The sequence below is a fragment of the Mauremys reevesii genome, linkage group 2, assembly GCF_016161935.1.
Source record: "Mauremys reevesii isolate NIE-2019 linkage group 2, ASM1616193v1, whole genome shotgun sequence".
Classification (NCBI taxonomy): Eukaryota; Metazoa; Chordata; order Testudines; family Geoemydidae; genus Mauremys; species Mauremys reevesii.
The window spans coordinates 286,469,508-286,496,850 of record NC_052624.1 but is presented as its reverse complement, the minus strand read 5'-3'; the positions used below and the strand labels follow the sequence as shown (position 1 = coordinate 286,496,850).

General features: G+C 64.1%; 1 protein-coding gene across 6 annotated transcripts; it reads left to right on the top strand.

The window, feature by feature from the left end:
- LOC120396384 (sphingomyelin phosphodiesterase 5-like) lies at nt 1-27,343 on the top strand. 6 transcript variants are annotated; one of them, XM_039521189.1, is made up of 10 exons: nt 1-141; nt 5,012-5,078; nt 9,330-9,392; nt 17,527-18,569; nt 20,412-20,484; nt 21,302-21,442; nt 22,077-22,166; nt 22,499-22,562; nt 24,816-24,972; nt 25,606-27,343. In XM_039521189.1, the coding sequence occupies exons 4-10, from the start codon at nt 17,676-17,678 to the stop codon at nt 25,714-25,716; spliced, it is 1,530 nt and encodes a 509-aa protein (XP_039377123.1). In that variant the 5' UTR covers nt 1-141; nt 5,012-5,078; nt 9,330-9,392; nt 17,527-17,675; the 3' UTR covers nt 25,717-27,343. The 6 variants fall into 6 exon arrangements, with proteins under 6 accessions (XP_039377123.1, XP_039377122.1, XP_039377121.1 ...); XM_039521188.1 differs by lacking the exons at nt 1-141; nt 5,012-5,078 and adding an exon at nt 7,734-7,843; XM_039521187.1 differs by lacking the exons at nt 1-141; nt 5,012-5,078 and having other exon boundaries at nt 9,144-9,392.

The window sequence follows — 27,343 nt, the reverse complement described above, 5'->3', positions numbered from 1 at the left end:
CATTTCTTCGGCCTGAGCCCAACGCACATTCCACATCCTGGCCTGGAGCTGCTAACTGGTCACAGTTCTTCCGAAGGACTTGACCGTGTAACTCAGCCGCACCATACGGCCTGCTGGTGATGAATTCTGGCGGAGGCGGAGGTAAGTGCTGTCATAAAACTGTGCACAGAATAGGGAATGTGATGGGGAGCCAGCAGCGGGAACTTGTCCCAGTGTGCTGTGTTCCTGACCGCTGCACGCCGGGGGGAAGATGGGCTGCTGCCTCTGGTACCAACCATGGGCAGGAGCAGCCAGGAACGGAGAATTGCAAGAGTGGAGGCTGGAGCACGGAGTCCTGGGGTCCTGGATCTCCCCTGCAGCAGATTAGTCCCCTGGAGGTGGGAGAGAGACATCCTAGTCTCAAGCCAGGCTCCAGAAAGGGCCTGATCCAGACCCAGTGGAACCAATGGAAAGACACCTGCTGACTTCAGAAGGCTTTGGACTATGCCCAGAATGCTCCGATTCTTTGCCCTCCGCGACAGACCACAGGATGTTGTCAGGCAGGTGCCCTCAGGACAGACCCGCAGCCCAGCTCTAGTGGGCTGGATTCTGTAACTCTCCCCTCGAACCGGGCTGTGGCGAGCCTGCATTGCGGGGCAGGGGTGGAGGGGTGCAGTGCCGTTCCTGTTGTACCTCGCAGGGGCGGGCGCACGGGTAGCAGAGAGGCAAGGAAAGCCCAGGACGGCTCCGTAGGAAGATGCAGGAGTTCGTTCAAGCCCAAAGGTTCGTCTGACAAGTGGAAACCCGGCGGTGCAAACCCAATAGATGGAGACTGAGGGAGGTGAACAGGGAACTGGGACAGCAAAGAGCCAAAGCAAGAAGGAACGGTGGAAACGTCAGAAGGCAGATGTCTGTGAACAGATCGGGGAGGCTGCTAGAAACCAGGGGGTAAATCAAGGAAGATAAGGACATTGCAGAGATGGTAAATAGCTTCTCTGCACCAGCAAGGCTGGTCGGGAGACGCTCCCTGGATCCGCTTTTTCTCTGGAATAGAGATGAGGCACTGGCTGAGATTCTGAGCTCCGAAGAACAGGCGCTGGAAGGAATGAAGAGCAACAGGCCCTTCTGCCAGCCTGGAGTCCTGCCAGGGACACGGCCATGGCCACTGGTCTCTGTGGGCAGCAGTGTCCTCTCAGTGCTACTGTCCTGCAAAGGGGGCAGGGGCCATGGGGCTGTGTTTTCCATTGTGTATTGTGGGCTCAACTCTCTTGATATTAAAAACCACCCTGAGCAAGGGGAGAAGGGGAGGCAGCAAATGTAAAACTGATAAAGGAAAGACTATTCTACAAAACACTCTGTGAGCCTGAGGAACTCTCTGCCACTAGATATTGGGGAGGTCAGGGGTACATTCGGATCTGGAAAAGGACCAGACGTGAACAAAAAAACCATCCTGTTCCATTAGCCTCTGTCTGTGAGAGGGAGCATCCTGCACCAGCCGTTCCCTGCAGTTTGGGCAGAATGTCAGGGAGTGTATCGGTGCACCACTTTCTACAACTGCCATTGGCCTCTTGATGCATTGTTTGTATTGCTGTAGTGCCTAGCGCCCATTGTGCTGGGTGCTGACAGACACACAACCAGGAGACAGACTCTGCCCTGCTCCGCCCATGCTCCTCGCTTTGCGGCACCGCACAGCATAGAGAGACTTGCTGAGATCTACCTGGTAACTGGCGCTGTTCACTGTCTGGAATAGGACCCTCGCCAGTCGGTGCTGGTCCCTACGGCACTGTCCCGCTCAGAGTGCAGTCCGAAGGAAGGATTAGATGGGGGAACACAGGCCCAAGGACGCCAAGTAGGGAGAGCAGGGGGGACTACCCTCCCCTCAGTTTCCTACAGGAGGGGTGCTCCCAGGCAGAGCTCTTAACTACCCAGAATTCGTGTGGAATGTGCATTGTGCGGAGAGTGCTTCTCCCAGGCTCTGCCCCTGGGGCAGGGAGTCACAGAGGCAGGGTGATTAAGATAAGAAAGGGCTGGTAATTAAATTAAGGATCTGGAAGTCTTTAGATGACATCATACAGGAAGTCCATTGGGGGGAGCGGGAGTAGCCCCCAGGTCTCTCAGGGCTAGCTCCCTATCCACTGCACCAACCTTCTTTCCCTCTGCTGCATGCTGCAGAAAATAGGACTCAGGTGGGTGCAAAACCAAGAAGGCCAGTTCTCCACGGTCCCAGGCAATCGGGAGGGAGGTCACGGCTGACAGTATGCAGGGCCGGCTCCAGACCCCAGCGCGCCATTTTGCCGGGAGGGCGGCAGGCGGCTCCGGCGGACCTCCCGCAGGCATGACGGCGGAGGGTCCACTGGTCCCGTGTGCCTGCGGGAGGTCCACCGGAGCCGTGGGACCAGCGGACCCTCCACAGGCACGTCTGCAAGAGGTCCCCCTGCGGCGCGCCGCCCTGCTTGGGGCGGCGGAATTCCTAGAGCCGCCCCTGACAGTATGAAAAGCAGCACAGAGGTCAGAAAGGATCAAGAGAGAGAGTCAGATGAGAGGAGAGCACTTAATGGCCAGTGCGTGGCAGGCTGGGTTGTACAGCAATGCCTGCTGGGCAATTTTAGATTTTAACTGAAACCCATTTTGTTTTGTCATGTTTTGTTCTAAGTTAGAGAAAAGGAAGGAATGAGAGAGTGTTGTCTGAGTATCAGAGGTGATTATACATCAGATTCTTAGCGTTTCAGGCTCAGCTGTGTTCAGGCCAATTCCAGAACCAAGAACAGAAACTGCAGCCACAAAGTCCATACAGTTGACTGTTATTGTCATGATTTGTGTTATTCCCTGGGCACCATCTGTCTTCAGCACTGTTCAGAATATGCCTGAAAATCCAGTCTCTGAGCCAATGCAGATAGGATGTGTAACGCTGGATAAGAGGGCTCAGATATTTACATATGAAGTGTATAGTTATGGAGCACATGTTAATACAGTAACTCCTCACTTAACGTTGTGGTTCTGTTCCTGAAAAATGCGACTTTAAGTGAAATGATGTTAAGTGAATCCAATTTCTCCATAAGATTTAATGTAAATGAGGGGGTTAGTTTCCAGGGAATTTTTCACCAGACAAAAGACTGTGTGTATATATATTTATGTACTGTGTGTATAGATATATATACTGTGTGTATACTATATCTATATATACACACACACACACACACACACACACACACACACACACACACACACACAGCATAAGTTTTAATCAAACAATTGAATACTGGTACACAGCGATGCTGTTTGTGAAGCTTGGTTGCGGTGATGGAGTCAGAGGGTGGGATATTTCCCAGGCAATGCCTTACTGCCAAATGATGAACTAGCAATTGGTTGAGCCCTCAAGGGTTAACTCTCACAGTCTACAGGGCAGCAGGAATGGAGGGAGGGGAGGGAGCATTGCAGACACAGACACGCAGCGTGTGTGTGAGCGAGAGATGCACATTTCCCCTTTAAGTAGCTACCCCACTCTAAGTACCCTGCCGTGTTAATTAGATCAGCTTGCTGAGACTGCAGCTGCTGCCTGGAAGCTCCCTCCATCCTGAGCCCTGTCCTGTGTCCCCCCTGCTCTATGGCAATGGGGTAAGCAGGGTGCAGGAGCAGGGGTAGGGGGACACCCTGACATTAGCCCCCTTCTTCCTCCCCTCCCTCCATACAGCACAGCAAGCAGGAGGCTCTGGGAGCAGCTCCAAGGCAGAGAGCAGGAGCAGCACATGGCAGTGGGGGGAGGGGCAGCTGCAATTGGTAGCCTGCTGGGAAGCTGCTGCACAGGGAACTTAGGGGAGCAGGGAGCTGATGGGGGCGGGGCTGCTGGTCCACCCTGGTCCCAAGCCCCCACCAGCCAGCTCCAAGGGGCTGCTCTTTCTGCAAGCAGTGGGCAAAGCAGGCAGCTGCCAAACAAAGTTAGAAGGGAGCATTGCACAACTTTAAACGAGCATGTTCCCTAATTGATCAGCAATGTAACAAAACAACGTTAACCAGGATGACTTTAAGTGAGGAATTACTGTACCTGTGAGTGAGGCGCTGATGGCAATGGAAGTTTTACTGGATTAAGGACTAGAAGATTTGACTGTCCAACTTTCTTTCAAGAGGAAAAGCACAGGAGCTTGGGGCAGCCTGTTTATTTCCTTTCCTGCCTGCAGTGACCCTGAGATACCCTTGGAAGTCTCCATTTTTTTTCTCAGCTTCAAAATGTGGAAGTTTCTTGGGTTTTGGTTTTAAATATTCTCCTGTGAGAACTGCAACTCAGTCGCTGTAGTGTTGTGTTTAAGAGCCTTCTGGGAAGTAATTAACCTTTAAACAGAAGTGAAAGCAGTGTTGCCAACTCTCATGATTTTGTCTTGAGTCTCATGATAATTATTGTTTTGCTTAAAGCCCCAGTTCCTGGAGGCAAGTGATATGTGATGATTTCAGCCTTCATTCTTAAAGACAAAGTCAGTTTCTAGCCCTTGTGGCTGTGGAGAAAGCTTCAAAATGTGACCCCAGTGCACCCGAAAGGTTCAAAAAGCAGATTGTACATAAAAAGATCACCAAATCTATTATTTTTGCATAATCTCATTATTTTAAAGCCAATCTCATGATTCTTGGTGAGCCTGATTCATGATTTTTGTATGTTTGAGGTTGGCAATACTATGAAAATGACTTGAAAGTGTCAGTTTCACTCCTGTTTAAAGCCTGTTTCCGGTCTATTATTTGTAGTGGGGTAACACCCCTCGAGCCCCAGCAGGTGCAGTATAAACTACGGGGCCTTGTCCTACTAGGATGTTTCCAAAAGTGAAATGATCTATTCCAAGCTCAGAGAACTGCAAAAAAAGGGATGGGAAATAATCGAGATTTTCCTACAATTGTTGTATTCAAGAGTTAGTAACAAAGAAAGAATGTACATTAAAATTTTAAACCTAACCAGTGTCCCTTACGTGAGTTGACACAAGATGTCTGAACATGTTAGTATTAGAGCTGAGCGGGTCTAATATTTATTTAATTTTCTTTCTTTATATAGGAATTAGAAATGATTATCTGACAGGAGCACTGTATCTGAGTTATCTGCAAAAACCAAGAGTGTTCAGGTGAGCAAGTAGCCTCTAGTCACGGTTAAAGTTGCCACCCACCACGACCACCACCAAAATCTGAAATGGTGTCCCCCGCCCAGGCCCAGAGATGGGAGGTGACTCACCCAAGGTCACCCCCCCGGTCAGTGGTGGAGCCAGGAACAGAGTCCAGGGCTCACTGGACCATGCTCCTTCTCTACGATTCAAAACCTTGCTTGTACGGGGTTCTTCCCCTCCTAACACCCTGCCCTGGGCAGGTGGCCTTGGCCTTGGCAATCAAATGCTCTGTGTCTGTGCAGCACCTAGGACGCTAGGGGCCTGGGCGGGGGCAGGACTTCCGAGACACGACTGCAATGCATATAATAAACAACTGTCCAATAGCTGGGGAGGGTTTTTTCCAAGCCCTTCAGATGTTGAAGAAAACCAGGTGAGGGTGTGGGGGCTGATCCCAGCAGCTGAGCTTGCCTGCCAGGAGCTGGAGCAGCACCAGCTTCCGAGGAGTGAGTCACTCTTCCCTGGGACGACAGGTGACTCCTTCACAGCCCAGCGCCTTGGGCTGCTCCCTGAGCCTTAGCAAAGCCACAGCAAGTCCTTGGCTGGCAACTTCCGAATGGCTGAGAGAGACTCGCTGGGGTCCTGGTGAAATCCAGCCTGTGCCGAGGGCCGGCCCCTGGGCACCTGAGAGCTCAAGGGGGATAGAAGCGCTCCCTTGTCCTGGTGCCAGCTGTTGGCATCGGTGAATTTTGCCCAGGCTGCTCAAAGGCTGGTTAACTGAGACCTGGAGTCCGAGTCCAGCAGCCCCAGCTCCCCAAGGGCGTCTTCTAGTCAGACGGGCTGCATGGCCTAGTGGTAAAACACTGAGGGAGGCATGGGACGTGCCACGCCACATTGTGACCGAGAACGTAGAGCTCCACTATCCAGGGGGGACACAGGCCGGGGATGGGGGACCGGGGAGAGCTCAGCAAGTGGCCATCAGCGGGGAGTCCTCACCAAAGGGAGGTGTTTCTAGTGGGGTTCCCCAGGGATCGGTTCTCGGCCTGACGCCAATCGGTTCATCAACGACCTGGAAGTAAATATAAAATCACGGCTGATCAAACCTGTTCTGTACCGGGGAAACTGAAGGGCCTGTGCCCTACAGAGTACGTGATCGAAGTGTCCCTTCCAGCCTTAAACCCTATGAATCCACAGGGCAGGGGACAGCTGGCCCCTGGGACACACTCCCAGATGGGGGTCAGCCTGGGATGCTCCATCACACTCAGTGTTTTCGTCTCCCCTGAGCTCAGCATTCTGTAAATGCAGGCGATGGTGGGGGGACACCAGCATTAAGGTGGGATCCCGCAGCAGGGCGATGCACAGGAAGGGTGGCACCAGCTAAGGACTTCGGTGACCTGGCTTCAAGTCTCTGCCACAGACTTCCAGAGCAGCCTGGGGCCAGTCACTTAGCCTCTCTATGCCTCAGTAATATGGGCTAATCGCACTGCCCTGCCCCATAGCGGTGTGTGGGGAGAAACACAGGAAGGGTTCTGAGGCCTTTGTGTACCTTGGTGAAATCAGAATAAAGTGGGTGCTGAGTGAAGCTGAATCGAAGTGTTTCTGAGGATTAGCACTTGAACAGGAAGGGACATGATCCAATGACAAAGGGGATAGAGACGGGAGAGCGGCAGCTCTGGTTCTCCCCAGCTCATAACAGAAGACAGCCGGGAAAATGTAAAGGTGGCTAGTTCCAAACTGATGAAAGGAGAGGTGTGTTCACATGTGAGTAGCCTGTGGAACTCACTGCCACAGGAAGCTGAGGTCAAGAACTTAGCGTGATTCAGAAAAGGATTGGGCACTGATATGGATAGAGAGAATAGCCTGAGTGAAAGGAGCCGGTGCTAAGGGTGAGACCTCTCCGGGCTTCAGCCCTTCACGGGCGATTAGGGTCAGAAGGAGGTGGGCATGGGGCAGAGTATCTCGGACGTCTTCCCCTGAGGCAGCCGGGGCTGGTCTCCGTCAGAGACAGGAAACTGACCCAGTCTGGCCATTCCTGTGTGTGCTGCAGGGGGCTGCCAGGGCCACCCGGGAGGCCAAAGGGGCACTTTGCCCTTGGCCCTGCATTCGAGGGCCTCCCCCCCGATTGGCGTTGTCGTGACCCTTCCCACCTGAGTGGCGCTGCAATCCCATGTGCTGGGTGCCAGTGCCCGGAGCGGGCAGCCTCCCCTCCCCCCAATGGTCATTATTTTGGCCTCATTTCTGATCCTTCCCTGGGCCCCCAGAAACCTGCGTGGCCGTGGGGCTAGCACGCTGCATCCCCCTCCCAGCAGCTCCCTGCTGCTCCAGAAGGGCTCTCGCAGCCCCAGGGGCAGAACGGGGAGGCCTGTCGATCTTCCCTTGGGTATAACGAGGAGCCTCCTTGGTTTTGCTGACACAGACTGACCCGGCTTCCCCTCTGAAACCTGACCCTTGGGTATGTAACCCCCGTGCCCTGGGACCCGTACTGGCTGCCTGCGGGCGCCCAGCTTGGTTCTGGCTGCCCCAGGCCTAGCTGACGGCTCCTCTCCCCCTGTGCCCTGTTCCTCCCCACCTGCTGCTCTTGTGCCGGTGCTGCGGATGTGCACAGCGCTGTACAGTGACGCGGGGAGCCGGAAAGGGAGGGGGCGGTGGGCTCAGCACAGCGCGGCCTGTGCTGGGAGCAGAGCTGTGTGCACGCTGCAGCTGGACACCACCCAGAGGGGCGGCTGGGGGGCGCTAGGCCAGCGCTAACTGGGCCGTGCTCCACGTGCTGGGACATCCGGAGGGGCAAGGTCAGGCGTGCAGGAAGGAAACTCCTGGAGCTGTCGGCACGGAGGCCAGGGTGGAGCGTAAGGAGTGGGAGGGGGCAGGGCTGCCAGCAGGAGCTGTGCTGTGTGGGACCCGGGGGGAGCAGCATGGAAGGGATCGGGGGAGAAGGACCCTGGCACATGACTGGGCCGGTCTAGGGCAGGGTCGGTCAGAGCCACTTCGTGGCTGAGCTCCCACAGGAAGGGGCAGGAGCCTGGGCACTGCCCCCAGCCTGGGGATGCACACGGGCAGCAGGGAATGGTCCTGCATCACCAGGAGATGGGCTGCATGGACCCTAGCAGCTCTGCCTGTCTCTGCCCCCATCCCTGTTCGGTGTCCTTGGCAGCTCTGGCTTGGGAGCTGCTCGCTGCCAAGGGGAAGGCGCAGCCCCACCAGGAGCAGCAGTAGATAGACAGAGGGATGTGCACGGGGACAGACGGACAAAGAGCTGTGGGTGGAGGGGGGGATGGATGGCCAGGTAGATAGGGGCTGTGTATGGGGATGGATGGACAGAGAGACATCGACAGTGTATGGGGATGGACAGACAGAAGGGGTGTAGGAGATGGATAGATGGGTGTGGGGGATGGACAGACAGAAGGGGTGTAGGAGATGGATAGATGGGTGTGGGGGATGGACAGACAGATGGGTGTAGGAGATAGACGGGTGGGGGGATGGACAGGCAGATGGGTGTAGGAGATGGATAGATGGGTGTGGGGGATGGACAGACAGAAGGGTGTAGGAGATGGATAGATGGGTGTAGGAGATAGACGTGTGGGGGGATGGACAGGCAGATGGGTGTAGGAGATGGACAGATGGGGGGATAGACGGGTGGGGGGATGGACAGGCAGATGGGTGTAGGAGATGGACAGACGGGTGGGGGGGATGGACAGACAGAAGGGATGTAGGAGATGGATAGATGGGTGCGGGGGATGGACAGACAGAAGGGTGTAGGAGATGGACAGACGGGTGGGGGGGATGGACAGACAGAAGGGATGTAGGAGATGGATAGATGGGTGCGGGGGATGGACAGACAGAAGGGTGTAGGAGATGGACAGACGGGTGGGGGGGATGGACAGACAGAAGGGTGTAGGAGATGGACAGACGGGTGGGGGGGATGGACAGACAGAAGGGTGTAGGAGATGGACAGACGGGTGGGGGGGATGGACAGACAGAAGGGTGTAGGAGATGGACAGACGGGTGGGGGGGATGGACAGACAGAAGGGTGTAGGAGATGGACAGACGGGTGGGGGGGATGGACAGACAGAAGGGTGTAGGAGATAGACAGACGGGTGGGGGGATGGACAGGCAGATGGATGAACTGTGAAATTGTTACTTTCCTTCTTGCCTCCCGCTGCTCCTGGCAAGAGTGGGTGCCCTGCCTTGGTTCTGTGGCACATGGTGCTGTGGCTGGGCCAGCTGGGTTCTCAGAGGGTCACTTGCAATCACTGACAGACCCGATCTGTTTTCCAGACGGATTGGGAGGCCCCGTCTGAAGAGCTCCCTGGACGCTGCAGCAGGACACAGGGGGATCCGGTAGGTGACACTTCCATGTTCGACAGCAAAGGGCAGGGCCGGCTCCAGGCACCGGCGGAGGAAGCAGGCTAAGGGGCGGCGCAGGCTAGGGGGCGGCATTCCAGCCATGCTTGGGGTGGCACAGTCCGGGCAGCTTTTTTTTTTTTTTTTTTTTTGCTTGGGGCGGCAAAAATGGCAGCGCCGGCCCTGGCAAAGGGGGAAGTGCTCTCCCTGGGGAGTTTGCTCCCTTCTCAAGGGGCATGGATCCCTGCTAGCACTGCTCGGGCAGGGAGCGCGGGGGGGAGGTCCCTGTGTTGGGGAGCCCTAGGTACAGGTGTGCGGGGTCTGGGAGACGCACTGCTGACTAAATCGCTCTGGGCATCCCTATGAACTCTTCAGAGCCAAGCCCCTGCTCCCTGCTCAGTGCCCCCAGTGCCAGCCGCTGGCTGCAGCATGCTCGGTACCAGGCTAGTGCAGGAGCAGGGCTGGTGTTCCAGACACGCTTTCCTGAGGAGGCAGAACTGTTCAGCACAACCCGTCTGCCTGGGGCGTCAGACAGCGTCACCGACCAGCGAGCCCTCACCTCCCCGCATGAGGTGGGCGAGCATGTCCTGCTCTGCACTGGGACAGACCTGAGACCAGCCAGAGCCACGGGGAGATCCCGTAGGGCCTGCATTCCTGGCAGCCCAGAGAGCGCCCTGCCCCCTGGGCTGGTGCCTCGTCTCTTGCTCTGGATTTGACCAGAAAGTCCGTCCTGACCTGAAGAACCACCCCAGGGCAAGCTCTGTTCAAACCCACCTGCTCCCACCCAACTGACAAACTGGTGTTTTCTGTTGGGAAACCGTTTTGTGGAACAGTCCTCGCCCGGCTCTGCACGAGGCCTGGAGATGTCCCTCCTCATCCGGCCCGAGAGCTGAGACCCGGCCTGGAGTGTCACCGCTCGGCCCTGTGGCTGCACGGGTGCTCCCGGGCTGCAGCGGGAGGCAGACACAGCACTGGAGCCAAAGTTCAGGAGTTCCCGTTTCCCACAGCTGTGGTCAGACAACTAGACAGCACCTGCCTGCGTGTGGCTCTGGGGACAAGGGGAAGGATGTGCTGGGGGCTGAGAAGGGAACTGGGAGAGCGGAGCTGCAGCCCTGTCTCTGCCGCTGACTTGCCATGTGACCCTTGGCAAGTCACCATCCCACCCTGTGCCTCAGTTTCCCCTCTGTCAAATGGGGAACATGTCACGGGCTGGAGGGTTAACTCACAGCGTACTGCAGTATCACTGCTGGCCCTTCTCTGGCATGACAGGAGCCCTCCGGTACCTTTGGATACCACACGGGGTCCCAGGCCTGGCCCATCCTTCTCCCAGGGGCCCTCACTGGAGGCTCTGGCTCCCTGTAGGGCTGTGCTAGCTTCTCCCTGTGTAACAGGCAGTGGGGGGGGGGGGGCAGAGGCACCTCCTGCCGCAGGGGCTCAGAGGCAGAGCAGAGGAAGGTGCTTGCGAGGGTGGCTCAGATGCGACTTCCTCTGGGGGTGGAGGCTCCGTTCTGCCGGTTTCCTTCCTGCCCTGCTGTTAGCCCACAATGCTGCAAAGCATCAGGCTGCACCGGGGGGCCGAATCTGGGTGCAGCCGGGCCCAGCTGCTGGCAAAGGGGGACACGGCCCCCCTCCACTCACCCCCGGCCCCTTCCGTCCACCTGCCTCCTCCCCTCGTGCTCCCACGGGCAGCCCCAGAACCCTGGGCCAAGGAGGCGAGGGCGTCACTGCCTGCGCTGCATGGGGCTGGACATGGGGGTAGCTGGGGGATGAGTAGGGGCACCCAGAGTCCCTGGCAGGGGGAGGTTGCAGGGAGTCCCTGGACTGGGGGTACCTGGGGAGCTCGTGCGGGACGCTGGGCTGGGCTGCGAGGAGCCCTGGGGGCGCAGAAGGAGCGCAGTGAGCAATCCCCCCACGCACAGAAACCTTCATTGCAAAGTACCGTGCACCCCACCCCCAAGGGCCAGGGCGTGACCCCAGCCGGCGGGCCGCCCTCTCCCCAACTGACACCCTCACGCCCCAGAGCGCTGCAGCATTGCCTGTCCGGGGGGTCTGCGGCTGGGGAAGGCAGGAGTCCCGTCCCCCCATCCCCCCCACCGGGGCAAGCAGAGGCCAGGTACAGTTGGGTGGCTTCACTTCCACCATGACCTTCGTTCCCCTGCAGTGCGGCTCCGGCTCTGGGCATTTCCCGGGTCTGGACAGCAAAGCCGGGGAGGAGGCCAGGAGCTGGGGGCTGGGGCTGGGGAAGGGTGGGGGCCAGGAGCGGGGAAGGGTGGGCCTGCTGGGGAGGGCTGGTGGGGGCTGGGGAGGGGGCTGTGGGGGCCAGGGGCTGAGGAGAGGGATCTGCTGGGGGCAGGGCTGGCGAGGGGATGGGTCAGGGGCTGGGGAGGGGATCTCCTGGGGCCAGAGGCGGGGAGGGGGCTGGAGAGGGGATCTGCTGGGGGCAGGGGCTGGGAGGGGGCAGCCACTGGCCTGCACCTGCCGGGGCGCCCCGGCCCGCTGCTCCTCTCCCGGGGGGCTAACCGGCCTGGGGGCAGTGGCTGTGGGGAGGGGTGTGGGACCCGCCGGGCTGCTGAGGGAAATGCCCCCCCCCCCCCAGTGTAAAGGGCCGGAGGGCCCCGGGGCCGCCTGCCGGGCGGGAACCAGCGCCTCGGGCCAGGCTTTAAGCACCTGCCGGGAGGCGGCCCCGTCTGCGGGCCCAGCATCGCGCCCCCGCCCCGCAGGGACCCCCAGGCAGGGGCCCGGCTGAGAGCAGGGGCTCGGCACGGCGCTCCTGGGCGCTCATCCCGGCTCTGCGCAGGCTCGCGGAGTCCATCCGCCACCCCCTGCCTCAGTTTCCCCACCTGGGCAACGCCGCGCCCCGCGCCGGGGCGGGTTACGGAGCCCTGCGGCTGCCCCTGCCGACCTCGGGGCCTCCCCCCCCCCAGTCCTGCCCCCCCGGGCTGCTCCCGAGTCCCGGCCCAAGTCCAGCGCGGCAGGCGAGTGTGACTGCGGGGTAAGAGCCAGCCCCGGCCAGGGGCTTGTCGGGGGGGGGGGGCTCAGACCCAGCGCCCCGGGGAGGGGGGCCCGGACGGGACCTCCTGGGTCCTCCCCCCCCCACCCCCGGGCTGCGGCTCCTTTAAGCGCTCGGGGCGGGGGCCCCGGCCAGGTAGGGGCGGCTGCTTTCGCTTTCAGCCCGGCCCCGCAGCGGCTCCGGCCGCTCTCGGTGAGGGGGGGCTCCGGAGCGGGGCCGGCAGCTGCCCGGGGGGGCTCTCGGACCGGCCAGGTGGCTGCTGCTGACGGCAGCCAATGGGGAATCGCCAGGTCAGTGCCCAGGGCACCGGTACCAGGAGGGGGGAAGGACACCCCAAGGTCACACGGCGCTGGGGGTGGAGCTGGCAATGGAACCCAGGCGTCCGGGGCCCCCCACCCCTAACCACTAGACCCTACTCCCTTCCCAGGGCTGGAGAGAGAACCCAGGAGTCCTGGCTCCTAGCCTCTGACTCTAACCACTAGACCCCACTCCCCTCCCAGGGCTGGAGAGAGAACCCAGGAGCCCTGGCTCCCAGCCCCCAACTCTAACCACTAGACCCCACTCCCCTCCCAGGGCTGGAGAGAGAACCCAGGAGTCCTGGCTCCCAGCCCCCCCACTCTAACCGCTAGACCCCACTCCCCTCCCAGGGCTGGAGAGAGAACCCAGGAGCCCTGGCTCCCAGCCCCCAACTCTAACCACTAGACCCCATTCCCCTCCCAGGGCTGGAGAGAGAACCCAGGAGTCCTGGCTCCTAGCCTCTGACTCTAACCACTAGACCCCACTCCCCTCCCAGGGCTGGAGAGAGAACCCAGGAGTCCTGGCTCCCAGCCCCCAACTCTAACCACTAGACCCCACTCCCCTCCCAGGGCTGGAGAGAGAACCCAGGAGTCCTGGCTCCCAGCCCCCAACTCTAACCACTAGACCCCACTCCCCTCCCAGGGCTGGAGAGAGAGCCCAGGAGTCCTGGCTTCCAGCCCCCCAACTCTAACCACTAGACCCCACTCCCCTCCCAGGGCTGGAGAGAGAACCCAGGAGCCCTGGCTCCCAGCCCCCCAACTCTAACCACTAGACCCGACTCCCTTCCCAGGGCTGGAGAGAGAACCCAGGAGTCCTGGCTCCCAGCCCCCAACTCTAACCACTAGACCCCACTCCCTTCCCAGGGCTGGAGAGAGAACCCAGGAGTCCTGGCTCCCAGCCCCCAACTCTAACCACTAGACCCTACTCCCTTCCCAGGGCTGGAGAGAGAACCCAGGAGTCCTGGCTCCCAGCCCCCAACTCTAACCACTAGACCCTACTCCCTTCCCAGGGCTGGAGAGAGAACCCAGGAGTCCTGGCTTCCAAGCCCCCCCACTCTAACCACTAGACCCCACTCCCTTCCCAGGGCTGGAGAGAGAACCCAGGAGTCCTGGCTCTCAGCCCCCCAACTCTAACCACTAGACCCCACTCCCTTCCCAGGGCTGGAGAGAGAACCCAGGAGTCCTGGCTCTCAGCCCCCCAACACTAACCACTAGACCCCACTCCCTTCCCAGGGCTGGAGAGAACCCAGGAGTCCTGGCTCCCAGCCCCCCAACTCTAACCACTAGACCCGACTCCCTTCCCAGGGCTGGAGAGAGAACCCAGGAGCCCTGGCTCCCAGCCCCCCAACACAAACCACTAGACCCTACGCCCTTCCCAGGGCTGGAGAGAGAACCCAGGCGTCCGGGCTCCCACCCCCCAACACTAACCACTCGACCCCTCTCCCTTCCCCCGGCTGTAGAGAGAACCCAGGAGTCCTGGCTCCCAGCCCCCAACTCTAACCACTAGACCCCATTCCCCTCCCAGGGCTGGAGAGAGAACCCAGGAGTCCTGGCTCCTAGCCTCTGACTCTAACCACTAGACCCCACTCCCCTCCCAGGGCTGGAGAGAGAACCCAGGAGTCCTGGCTCCCAGCCCCCCAACTCTAACCACTAGACCCCACTCCCCTCCCAGGGCTGGAGAGAGAGCCCAGGAGTCCTGGCTTCCAGCCCCCCAACTCTAACCACTAGACCCCACTCCCCTCCCAGGGCTGGAGAGAGAACCCAGGAGCCCTGGCTCCCAGCCCCCCAACTCTAACCACTAGACCCGACTCCCTTCCTAGGGCTGGAGAGAGAACCCAGGAGTCCTGGCTCCCAGCCCCCAACTCTAACCACTAGACCCCACTCCCTTCCCAGGGCTGGAGAGAGAACCCAGGAGTCCTGGCTCCCAGCCCCCAACTCTAACCACTAGACCCTACTCCCTTCCCAGGGCTGGAGAGAGAACCCAGGAGTCCTGGCTCCCAGCCCCAACTCTAACCACTAGACCCTACTCCTTCCCAGGGCTGGAGAGAGAACCCAGGAGTCCTGGCTTCCAAGCCCCCCCACTCTAACCACTAGACCCCACTCCCCTCCCAGGGCTGGAGAGAGAACCCAGGAGTCCTGGCTCCCAGCCCCCAACTCTAACCACTAGACCCCACTCCCCTCCCAGGGCTGGAGAGAGAACCCAGGAGTCCTGGCTCCCAGCCCCCCCACTCTAACCGCTAGACCCCACTCCCCTCCCAGGGCTGGAGAGAGAACCCAGGAGCCCTGGCTCCCAGCCCCCAACTCTAACCACTAGACCCTACTCCCCTCCCAGGGCTGGAGAGAGAACCCAGGAGTCCTGGCTCCCAGCCCCCAACTCTAACCACTAGACCCCACTCCCCTCCCAGGGCTGGAGAGAGAACCCAGGAGTCCTGGCTCACAGCCCCCCACCTCTAACCACTCGACCCCACTCCTCCCAGGGCTGGAGAGAGAACCCAGGAGTCCTGGCTCCCAGCCCCCCACTCTAACCACTAGACCCCACTCCCCTCCCAGGGCTGGAGAGAGAACCCAGGAGTCCTGGCTTCCAGCCCCCCAACTCTAACCACTAGACCCCACTCCCCTCCCAGGGCTGGAGAGAGAACCCAGGAGCCCTGGCTCCCAGCCCCCAACTCTAACCACTAGACCCCACTCCCCTCCCAGGGCTGGAGAGAGAGCCCAGGAGTCCTGGCTTCCAGCCCCCCAACTCTAACCACTAGACCCCACTCCCTTCCCAGGGCTGGAGAGAGAGCCCAGGAGTCCTGGCTTCCAAGCCCCCAACTCTAACCACTAGACCCCACTCCCCTCCCAGGGCTGGAGAGAGAACCCAGGAGTCCTGGCTTCCAGCCCCCCAACTCTAACCACTAGACCCCACTCCCCTCCCAGGGCTGGAGAGAGAACCCAGGAGTCCTGGCTTCCAGCCCCCCAACTCTAACCACTAGACCCCACTCCCCTCCTAGGGCTGGAGAGAGAGCCCAGGAGTCCTGGCTCCCAGCCCCCCCACTCTAACCACTAGACCCCACTCCCCTCCCAGGGCTGGAGAGAGAACCCAGGAGCCCTGGCTTCCAGCCCCCCAACTCTAACCACTAGACCCCACTCCCCTCCCAGGGCTGGAGAGAGAGCCCAGGAGCCCTGGCTCCCAGCCCCCAACTCTAACCACTAGACCCCACTCCCCTCCCAGGGCTGGAGAGAGAACCCAGGAGTCCTGGCTTCCAGCCCCCCAACTCTAACCGCTAGACCCCACTCCCCTCCCAGGGCTGGAGAGAGAACCCAGGAGTCCTGACTCCCAGCCCCCAACTCTAACCACTAGACCCCACTCCCCTCCCAGGGCTGGAGAGAGAACCCAGGAGCCCTGGCTCTCAGCCCCCAACTCTAACCACTAGACCCCACTCCCCTCCCAGGGCTGGAGAGAGAACCCAGGAGTCCTGGCTTCCAGCCCCCCAACTCTAACCACTAGACCCCACTCCCCTCCCAGGGCTGGAGAGAGAACCCAGGAGCCCTGGCTCCCAGCCCCCAACTCTAACCACTAGACCCCACTCCCCTCCCAGGGCTGGAGAGAGAACCCAGGAGCCCTGGCTCCCAGCCCCCAACTCTAACCACTAGACCCCACTCCCCTCCCAGGGCTGGAGAGAGAACCCAGGAGTCCTGGCTCCCAGCCCCCAACTCTAACCACTAGACCCCACTCCCCTCCCAGGGCTGGAGAGAGAACCCAGGAGTCCTGGCTCCCAGCCCCCCAACTCTAACCACTAGACCCCACTCCCCTCCCAGGGCTGGAGAGAGAACCCAGGAGCTCTGGCTCCCAGCTCTGGGCTCTTTGGTGCCTGCATGATGCCTGCGACTCGCTGGCCCCCTGAAATGACAATGTGGAGGGGCAGCCACTGAGTCCCGCTGCCAGGGACCGGTTTCGTGGGCCCCCCCCGTGTTGCTGGCGGGTGGCTCAGGCAGCAGGGTGAGCAGGTGAGGGTGATGGAGCAGGGCCGGGGGTAGGCAAGGGGTGGGGGAAGGCGAGCGGGGAGGGGCTCAGGAAGCCAGGCTGGCAGGAGAGCCCAGGTAAGGGTGATAGGGCAGGGGCATGGGGGAGGGAGACACAAGCCGTCCCTGTGGCCAGACGGGTGGGTGCCCTGGGGTAACACTGACACCCTGCTCGTCAGTGGGGGGATCGAACGGGGGCCCCTGGAGCTTAGTGCATGAGCTAAAAGCCCCCTGGCTCGTAGCTCGGGCTGCAGAGGAGACTCATTCATCTCTCTGTGTGGGCTTGGTGCCACTCGATGGCGGGGGGGGTGGTTACCCTGGCACTCATCAGGGAGCCTGGCACACGCAGCAGGTAACGTTCCTCTGGGTCTGGGTCCTGGTCCCCGCCAGTCCCTCCCCGTGGCCTGTCCACAGGCTCCATCCAGGGAGGGGGTCGTCCCGAGCCCCGTCCGCAGGCTCCGTCCAGGGGTGGGGGGGTCTTGGGCCCCATCTGTGGGCTCTGTCCTGGCTGCACTAAGCCTCGGGCCGCGTTTGCTGTCGCTGAGGCCCTGCACTGCCACTCTCTGCTCCTGGGGGAGCCGCCGCAAACCCCCGTTCAGAGGAGCCTCCGGCCGGCCGGTCTGTGAACCCACCAGGGGGTGTTTGGGGTCATCAGCCCGCCCAGCCTGGCAGGGCCCGCCCCAGGCAACCAGCAGGGGCAGATGCCAATGTCAAACCACTCACCAGGGGCATGGGGCTGAGCCCACCATGCACCACCTGCCCCCGGTGATGCCCGGCACCCGCCAGGCAGCGCTGACTGCAGCCCGTTCTCTCCCTGCAGCACCTCCCGGACGCGAAGCGCTGTGCACGAGGCTGCTCCTCCCAGCCCTGCGGGACCCCGGGGCGTGGCGTGGCGAGGTCTGACCGGAGCCCCCGGGAAGCAGGTGGAGCAGGAACGCCCGGGCTCCCCCGCCCCCGGTGCCGTGCAGCATGGTCCTGCGGGAGTCTCCGTTCCCGAACCGGCTCCTGAGCGGCCTCTACAGCCTGGGCCAGTTCCTGCTGTTCCCCAGCTACTGGGCCACCGACTGCCTCCTCGACCTCAGGGAGACCACGGCGGAGCGGCAGCAGCACCGGTGCTGCCCGCTGCGGGCACTGCTCACCGGCCCCTTGCTGCTGCTGCTCCTCATCCTCTCCATGCCTGGCGCCCTCCTGGGCCTGCTGCTGTGGCTCCCCCTGCAGGCTGCCCGCAGGCCCTTCGCCTACAAACACAACGTGCTCTCGCGCCACCCGGAGGTGTGGGAGCTGCCGGGCAAAAGCAAGGCCTTCGGCTTCGTCAGCGCCAACGTCTGCCTCCTGCCCAACGGCCTGGCCAAGTTCAGCAACCTGGGGCAGATGAAGCAGCGGGTGGCCCGCATCGGCCAGCGCCTCACGCAGGGGGAGGCCGGCGCCAGCTTCGCCAGCCCCAGGAGCAGCCAGTTCCTGCTGCCCTCCAAGTATGGGGCCACGGCGGCCAGCCCACCGCGGCCAGAGAGCCACGCCCGCCGGCCTGGCGCCAGCGTGGTGATTGAGGTCCCCGACGGGGAGGGAGAGGCTGGGCCCGGGGAGATCTCGGTGCCCTTCCCGCCGGACGTGGACTTCGTGTGCCTGCAGGAGGTGTTTGACCAGAGGGCGGGCGCCCGCCTGTGCCAGCTGCTGAGCCCCTTCTACGAGCACATCGTGTACGACGTGGGCGCCTACGGGCTGCAGGGCTGTTGTACTCTCAAGGTGTTCGGCAGCGGGCTCTTCCTGGCCAGCCGCTACCCCGTGCTGGCCGCCCAGTACCGCTGCTACCCCGAGTGCTCCGGCGAGGACGCGCTGTCTGCCAAGGGGCTGCTGTCCGTGCAGGTCAGGAGCTGCTCCAGCTGCAGGGGGCCCAGGGCCAGCTGTCCCCCAAGCAGCAGCTGCCTGCGTCTGCCCCAAATCCCAGGATCCCCAGACAGTGGGTGGCGGGAGCAGGGCCCCCCGATGCTCTTGTTCAGCCTTTGGGGGGACGCCCCTTGGGCAGTGCCTGCGGCCGGAGCTTGTCGGCTCCGGGAGCCCTGGCTGGGGGAGTGGGTGTCTGCAGCCCAGCAGGGACAGGGCCTGGCGGGGAGCAGGCGCTTCGGGAACGGCCCTGCCAGGAGAGCAGTGAGAGCCTTGGCAGCGGGGCTGGGAGCCAGCAGGCTGGCTGAGGGGGCTCAGCCTCTGACAACGGGCCCCTGACCCTCTGCTGCCCCGGCCACTCGCTCCCCCTCAGCCAGGCCTGGAAACGCCTGCCCCAGCGTGGGATGGAAACTGCTCTGTGTGCCCAGGGCTTTGCCTCCTCCCGGCGCTGGGAACAGTCACCCAGGGAGTGTCGCCCAGCCCTGCCGCAGCCTCCCAGGGGCAGCCTGGGGCTCGCAGGGCTCGTGCGACCGCTCACAACCGGCCACGTGGACATGGCTGGGGCTGGGGCTCGGGCTCTGACCCCAGGGGACGTGGCCGGGGCCGGGGCCGGGGCTGGGGCTTGGGCTCTGACCCCGGGGGGACGTGGCCGGGGACGGGGCTGGGGCTTGGGCTCTGACCCCATGGGGACGTGGCCGGGGCTGGAGCTTGGGCCCTGACCCCGGGGGGACGGGGACGGGGACAGGGACAGGGCCCTGACCCCGGGGGGACGTGGCCGGGGCCGGGACTGGGGCTTTGGCTCTGACCCCATGGGGACGTGGCTGGGGCTGGAGCGTGGGCCCTGACCCCGGGGGGACGGGGACGGGGACAGGGCCAGGGCCCTGACCCCGGGGGGACGTGGCCGGGGCCGGGACTGGGGCTTGGGCTCTGACCCCATGGGGACGTGGCCGGGGCCGGGGCCCTGACCCCGGGGGGACGTGGCTGGGGCTTGGGCCCTGACCCCGGGGGGACGTGGCTGGGGCCGGGGCTCTGACCCCGTGGGGATGGGGACGGGGCTCTGACCCCGGGGGGATGTGGCCGGGGACGGGGCCCTGACCCCGGGGGGACGTGGCCAGGGCTCTGACTCCGTGTGGACGTGGCCGGGGCTGGGGCCGGGGCTCGGGCTCTGACCCCGGTGGGACGTGGCCGGGGCTGGGGCTCTGACCCCAGGGGGACAGGGACGGGGCTGGGGCTCGGGCTCTGACCCCGGTGGGACGCGGCCGGGGCTGGGGCTCTGACCCTGGAGGGACGGGGCTGGGGCTCTGACCCCGGGGGGCGGGGGCGGGGGCTGGAGCTCCGACCCAGGAGGACGGGGACGGGTCTGGGGCTCCGACCCTGGAGGGATGGGGCTGGGGCTCAGGCTCTGACCCCGGGGGGACGCGGCTGGGGCTGGACTTCCGACCCCGGGGGGACGTGGCCGGGGCTGGGGCTGGGGCTCGGGCTCTGACCCCGGTGGGACGTGGCCGGGGCTGGAGCTTGGGCTCTCACCCCGGGGGCTCGCCAGCCCTGCACCGGGGGCTCGCTGCCGCAGGCTGTCTAGCTGTGCCCCGGGAGCTGAGCTCCCAACCCACAAGGTGCTGGGACCCCAGCCAGACAATAAGGGCTGAGTCCAGGGCACCCGCGGGGGGGTTGTCTGCTCCCAGCTCCCGGCCATGCCCTGCACCGACGGCTGAAACTGACCCTCCTTCCCCGCGGCCCTGCCTCGCCCTGGCCAGACGCCTGCACCCCCCGCGATGGGGCCCCTGCCAGCTGGTCACGGGCAATGTTTCCATGTGCGCGCGCCAGGTGGAGCTGGGGGCAGCAGACGGGCAGCGGATTGTGGGCTACCTGAACTGCACACACCTGCACGCGCCAGCCGGTGAGTGTTGGGAGGGGGCTGCGGAGGGAGACCAGCTCGTCCAGACGCCCCCCCTTCCCCGTTCGGCTCCTGGGCGCCGCCCAGCCTCTACCCTGCCGCGCTCCTGGAGCCGGCTTGGTGCTGGATTGGCACCTGGGCACTGGCTTCTCTGCCAGCCCCCTCCCCTCCCCCCCCCCCCCCCCCCCCAGGCCCCCCTGTCCCCCCCCTGGGGCTGCTGAGGAGGTCCCAGCGCCAGGGGCCAAATCTCCCCTCACCCCAGGGTCTGCAGGGGCAGCTGGGGGGACCCCGTGAGTGGTGGGGAGGGGGCCGGGGCGCTGGCTCCATGGCTGGGCGCTGCCTGAGGGGAGCCCCACAGGGGTTGGATGTGGGGTGCAGCCAACAGCACAGTAGGGTTTCCAGGTGTCTGGTTTTTAACTGGAAAGTCCCGTCACAAAGGGACCTGGCAGTGCCGGTCCGCAGTGCTGACTGGACACTGGAAGTCCAGTTCCCTGCAGTTACCGGCCTCCGCCACCAGGGAGCGCTGCTCTCCCCCACCCTGCCCCCTGTCCCACTCCCCCCACTCCCGGAGCAGGGCTCTCCCTGCCCTCCCCTCCCCCACCCTGCCCCACTCCCCCCACCCCCGGAGCACGGCTCTCCCTCCCCTCCCCTGCCCCCCCCAGCCGTGCTCAGCTGGCAGGGGAGGGTGGTGGAGAGAGCAGTGAGTGATGCAGGGGGGGGGGTGCAGGGGCTTGAGGGAAAGAGGTGGAGCAGGAGCAGTGTCCTGTTTTCACCCATGAGGACGTTGGCCCCGCTGTAATCGAGCCCTGTCCCCCCGCAGCCGATGCTCAGATCCGCTGCAGCCAGCTCACCCAGGGGCTCTTCTGGGCGCAGCTGTTCCAGGACACCCACACGCAGCACGGGGACGTCGTCGCCTTCGACGTGTTCTGCGGGGACTTCAACTTCGACAACTGCTCCTCAGGTGGGGCAGGGGGTGGTGCCCAGCCTGGGACCCCGAGGGGCTGGCTCGGGCCCCGGGGCCCCCTGCAAGGAATCCAGCCGCCAGCCCTCGCGGGCCCTGCAGGGTGCGAGGCTCTGGGCTGGGTCTTTGCAGCCACACAGGCAGCCTTTGCCTAGGCCCCAGCCACAGAAACGAACGGCTGCGGGCGAGCCCACCAAGGCACAGGCCCCTCCTGCCCAGCCGGAGCCAGGAGCCAGCCCGGCGTGATGGGGCTTCCTGTCTCTCTGCCGCGGTCCCGCCACCTGGCCCCTCTCTCCCCCCGCTCAGGTCCCTAGTGCCGCCTGCAGGCTTCCTGCTCTGTTCAGTCCTGGCCCCTCTGTGGTCTCCCTGGCCCCTCTGTCGATCTGGTTTGCTCCGAGCAGTTAATTACCGATCCCAACAGCGAGTGACACACACACACACACCCCTGTGTCTCCTGCACTCTTCCAGGAGCAGCAAAGTGTAGAGGGAAACTGAGGCACACATTGGACTCATACAAATATTATAGAAAATTCCCGCTTCATCACACAAGGAGTGGAGGGGATGGGGCAGCGGGAGGGGTGGAGGAGGGGATGGGGGGGCAGATGGGCCCATTCACTCTGCCGGCTCTTTCCAGGGGATGAGTTGGAGCAGACCCATGAGATCTTCCGCCAGTACCAAGACCCATGCCGAGTGGGGCCCAGGCAGGACCGGCCCTGGGCCATAGGTAGGTGTCTGGACGGCCCAGTGCCCGGCGCAGCCTTGCTGCCTTCTCTGTCTCAGTTCCGCGGTGCCGGGACCCTGTCTGGGGCTGCAGATAAACATCTAGATCCAAATCCTCACAGGGAACCAGCCTTTGGGAGCTCAGGGTGAGATCCCGGGGGTCAGGGGCCCTGCTAGCCCAGCCTGCCCCCCAGAGCTGCCCATGCCCCTCCCGACCCAGAGCCCCCTGCTGTCCCAGCCTTCCTGCCCCACAGATCTCTGCTGAGGTACCTGTGGCTGAAGGAAGATTTTGGGGTGGGGCGAATGGCAGGGTAACTGCTGCTCACATCCCTGCAGGCACCCTGCTGAACTACCTGCATATCCACGAGGAGGCCGTGTCGACCCCAGAGAAGCTGAAAAGGTAACGGCTGCACCCACGGGTTCCAGAGCCAGGGAGGAGCAGTCCGGGGCCCTGCAGGGTCCGGGCGCTATGGGAGGGGGAAGCGTCCAGGGCCCTGCAGGTTCCGAGCGCTGTGGGAGGGGGAAGTGTCTGGGGTTCTGCAGGTTCCGGAGCGAGGGAGGAGTCCGGGCCCCTGCAGGTTCCGAGCGCTGCAGGAGGGGGAAGCGTCCAGGGCCCTGCAGGTTCCGGGCACTGCGGGAGGGGGAAGCGTCCGGGCCCCTGCAGGTTCCGGGCGCTGCGGGAGGGGGAAGCGTCTGGGGTTCTGCAGGTTCCGGAGCGAGGGAGGACTCGTCCGGGCCCCTGCAGGTTCCGAGCGCTGCGGGAGGGGGAAGCGTCCAGGGGTTCTGCAGGTTCCGGAGCGAGGGAGGAGCAGTCCAGGGCCCTGCAGGTTCCGGGCGCTGCGGGAGGGGGAAGCGTCCGGGGCCCTGCAGGTTCCGGGCGCTGCGGGAGGGGGAAGCATCCGGGGCCCTGCAGGTTCCGGGCGCTATGGGAGGGGGAAGCGTCTGGGGTTCTGCAGGTTCTGGAGCGAGGGAGGAGTCCGGGCCCCTGCATGTTCTGGGCGCTGCGGGAGGCGAAGCGTCCGGGCCCCTGCAGGTTCCGAGCGCTGCGGGAGGGGGAAGCGTCTGGGGTTCTGCAGGTTCTGGAGCGAGGGAGGAGTCCGGGCCCCTGCAGGTTCCGAGCACTGTGGGAGGGGGAAGCATCCGGGGCCCTGCAGGTTCCGGGCGCTATGGGAGGGGGAAGCAGCCGGGGGTTCTGCAGGTTCCAGAGCGAGGGAGGAGTCCGGGCCCCTGCAGGTTCCGAGCGCTGCAGGAGGGGGAAGTGTCCCGGGGTTCTGCAGGTTCCGGGCGCTATGGGAGGGGGAAGCGTCTGGGGTTCTGCAGGTTCCGGAGTGAGGGAGGAGTCCGGGCCCCGGCAGGTTCCGGGCGCTGCGGGAGGCGAAGCGTCTGGGGTTCTGCAGGTTCCGGAGCGAGGGAGGAGTCGTCCGGGCCCCTGCAGGTTCCGAGCGCTGCAGGAGGGGGGAGTGTCCAGGGGTTCTGCAGGTTCCAGAGCGAGGGAGGCGTCCGGGGCCCTGCAGGTTCCGAGCGCTGCGGGAGGGGGAAGCGTCCGGGGGCCCTGCAGGTTCCGGGCGCTGCGGGAGGGGGAAGCGTCTGGGGCCCTGCAGGTTCTCGGCGCTATGGGAGGGGGAAGCAGCCGGGAGTTCTGCAGGTTCTGGAGCGAGGGAGGAGCAGTCCCGGGCCCGGCAGGGTCCGGGCGCTGCGGGAGGGGGAAGCGTCTGGGGTTCTGCAGGTTCCGGAGCGAGGGAGGAGTCCGGGGCCCTGCAGGTTCCGGGCGTCCGGGGCCCCGCCGGTTCCGTGCGCTGCGGGAGGGGGCAGCGTCTGGGCTTCTGCCGGGTCCGGCGCAAGGGCGCAGCCGTCCAGGGCCCTGCAGGTTCCGGGTGCTGTGGGAGGGGGAAGTGGATGGGGGTTCTGCAGGTTCCGGAGCGAGGGAGGAGCAGTCCGGGGCCCTGCAGGTTCCGGGCGCTATGGGAGGGGGAAGCAGCCGGGGGTTCTGCAGGTTCCGGGCGCTGCGGGAGGGGGAAGCGTCCAGGGGTTCTTCAGGTTCCAGAGCGAGGGAGGAGTCTGGGCCCCTGCAGGTTCCGAGTGCTGCGGGAGGGGGAAGGGTCCGGGGGTTCTGCAGGTTCCGGAGCGAGGGAGGAGCAGTCCGGGGCCCTGCAGGTTCCGGGTGCTGCGGGAGGGGGAAGCGTCCGGGGCCCTGCAGGTTCCGAGCGCTGCGGGAGGGTGAAGCATCTGGGGTTCTGCAGGTTCCGGAGCGAGGGAGGAGTCCGGGCCCCTGCAGGTTCCGGGCGCTGCGGGAGGGGGAAGCGTCCGGGGCCCTGCAGGTTCCGAGCGCTGCGGGAGGGGGAAGCGTCTGGGGTTCTGCAGGTTCCGGAGCGAGGGAGGAGCAGTCCGGGGCCCTGCAGGTTCCGGGCACTGCGGGAGGGGGAAGTGGACGGGGGTTCTGCAGGTTCCGGAGCACGGTGGGGGCAGAGGGATTTACAGCCTAGTTCAACGCAGGCTTTGCCCATGGCCCCGCACAGGTTAATGGGACACTGGGGGCTACTCTCTGCATGGCCCCCCCTTGCCGTGCAGCCCCCTACGCAGAGCCCCCCTCCTGCTCCCCCGCCACTCGGCCCCCTCGGCCCACCCTGCTGATGGCTCCCCGTGCGCCCCACAGGACCCTGGAGCAAGAGGAGGGCAGGCGGACGTACCTGGCGGGTCCCATCCTGCAGGACGGCCGCCCCGACCCCTCGGCAGCAGGGAGCCCCTGGGAAGGGCGCCGCATCGACTACATCCTGTACCGCGAGCACCCCGCCCCCATCAGCCTGACCACGGTGAGTGCCCAGAGGGTGCAGGAGAGCTCCCAGCCAGGGACGCTGGGCCCAGGGCAGGGGGGTTCAGCTGAGACCCGGCTCAGGGGCCAGCTGCTGGGGGCTGGTAGGGCCGCGGGGGCCCATGCTGGGGAGGTGGCTGGGGCTGGGAGCCGCACTCGCTACATCGGCTCCTCCAGGGGCTCTCAGCAGCTCCCACGCTCGGGGGGCTTGGCGGTACGGGCGGGGCTGGCCTCGCTGGCCTCGCTCAATCGCTGCTCGGGGGCGGGGGATTCAAAGAGCTACTCAGCACGGGGCGGGGCTCCCGGGAAGGGTCCGGGCCTGGACGCCTGGGTTCTCTGCTGGCTCTGACCCTGATGTGCTGTGAGATGCTGGCTGGGACCTCGGCCCCGCTCCAGGCTGTTTCCTGCCCTGCAGCGGGGGAAGGAGCCTGGCCATGGCCGGGAAGGGGTAGCGAGCTGTGTCAGTGCTCAGCCTTGATTGAGGGGCGGCTGCAGCCCATGGAGACTACACGTCCCAGCCTGCAGTGCTCTGGCGTAGCCAGACCTGGGATCCAGAGTGTCTCTCCCTCTCTCTCTCTCTCACACACACACACCCCCACCCCACCTGACACTGCTGTCCCCTTGCTTTGCCCAGGAGGTGGAGACGTTTTCCTTCATCACCCAGCTGGCCGGCTGCTCGGACCACATGGCTGTGGGGCTGCGGCTGCTCCTGAACCCTGCACCGCAGTGGCAGCAGCAAGTGTGAACCCCGGTGTCCGGGGTGGAAGGTCGATGGAGAGTGCTCGTTATGGTGGGGTGGGGCTGGGCCCTCCCCCTCCGTGTCCCCCCCTCCCGCCGGACTCGGATAGGCCGCGAGGCCTGGGACCGGATGGAGCTGGCTGGGCCAAGAGGCCCCTGGGGCTGTGCAGGGCTGTGTGGGGCTAGAGTTGCCCCCTGGGGCTCTGGTGGTCCCATGGGAGGTGGGTCTGTGCTGGCCAGAGCCCCCCCGGCTCAGTGCCCCAGGAGGGGGACAGCCCCAGCACCTGGTCTCCAGGCTGGCGGGGGCCCCAGGTTCAGGCATGCTGCTCTACTGCACCAGTGGGGCCCAGCACCCATGGGTCTGGGTTCGGGGTCCCCGGGGGGGCGCAGGGGTGTGGCGCTGCCTCTGCAGACCTCACCCACTGCAGCAGGACGAGGGGACGGCTATTTCCCAGGCTGCCAGCCGGCTTCTCCCCCGGCTCAGTGCCACGGGCTCCGTGGGCCCCCTCCCCAGCCCGTGAGCTGGGTGTTAGCTGGGCAGGGGCTCCCCGGCACTGGCGTGGGGGCCGTGTCTGCCCCTGCTCCGCACCGCGAGGCCCGTCTGTCCCCCAGCAGGGCACAGTGCTCTTCAGCTGCGCCGTGGCTGCCACTGCCCCCGCTCACCTGTGCCCCGTGGGGTCGGGAGCTGGAATTAATAAAGCTTCCAAAGCACCTGTCCGCATCTGTGCATTGGGGACAGCTGGGGCTGATTCTCCCCTGGCAGCTGCAGGCTGGCCACTGGCACAGCTACACCCCAACTTTGAACAGTCCCTGGTAGGAACCCTTCAGCAGGCTGGGTCCCCAGGGTCCCTCTCTCCCTTCAGGGGGCCATGCAGCCCCCCTGGACTGAGCCTCAGGGCTCCAGCTCTCCTGCCCCAGGCTGCGAGCTCTGGCCAGCCCGTCCCCCGGGACTGACCTCAGTACAGACCTGGCTCCTCTGCCAGGCCCAGGCACCTCTGCCATCGGCTGCGTCTGCGGGCAGCAGGGTTTGGCAGTCGGCTGTAACGGCGGCCTGGGGAAGCCAACGTTCCCAGGTGGACCAGGTCCGAGCAACCGGCCAAGTGGCCACACGATCTGTCAGTCCCGGGCTCCATCAGTCCCGGGCGAGATCTGCCCAGTCTCTCTGAAGCCGGGTCTTATCCAACCCCCCTCGGCCCCTTGTCCCAGCCTGCAGCCACCGGCTGAGCTCACAGCTCCCGCCTGCCCTGGGAGGGGTCAGGGTTCAGCCCTCAGAGCTCCCATCACCCACCCAGATCCTCCACGGGCTGGGTCAGCTCAGCCCCCTTCAACACCCTGTGACCCACCAGCTCCCGGCTCCTGCTCTGCCCCAGGTGTCATCCCCCTTCGGCACCATGCCAGGCCTCTCAGCAACCCCCCCTTGGGTACGGGGGGTCCCCAGGGCAAGGAGCCATCACCCCCCACAGCCTGCCCAGGCCTCTCAGCCCTCGTAGCCAGTGATGCCACGTGCGGCCGCTACACAGGAGTCATTGGCAAAGGAGTCACGGTTCTGGTCTCTGGCCAATGAGATGCAACCCCAGGCTCCTGGGTCAGAGCCCCCTGCCCCTCCCAGCTCCCGGGTCAGAGCCCCCTGCCCC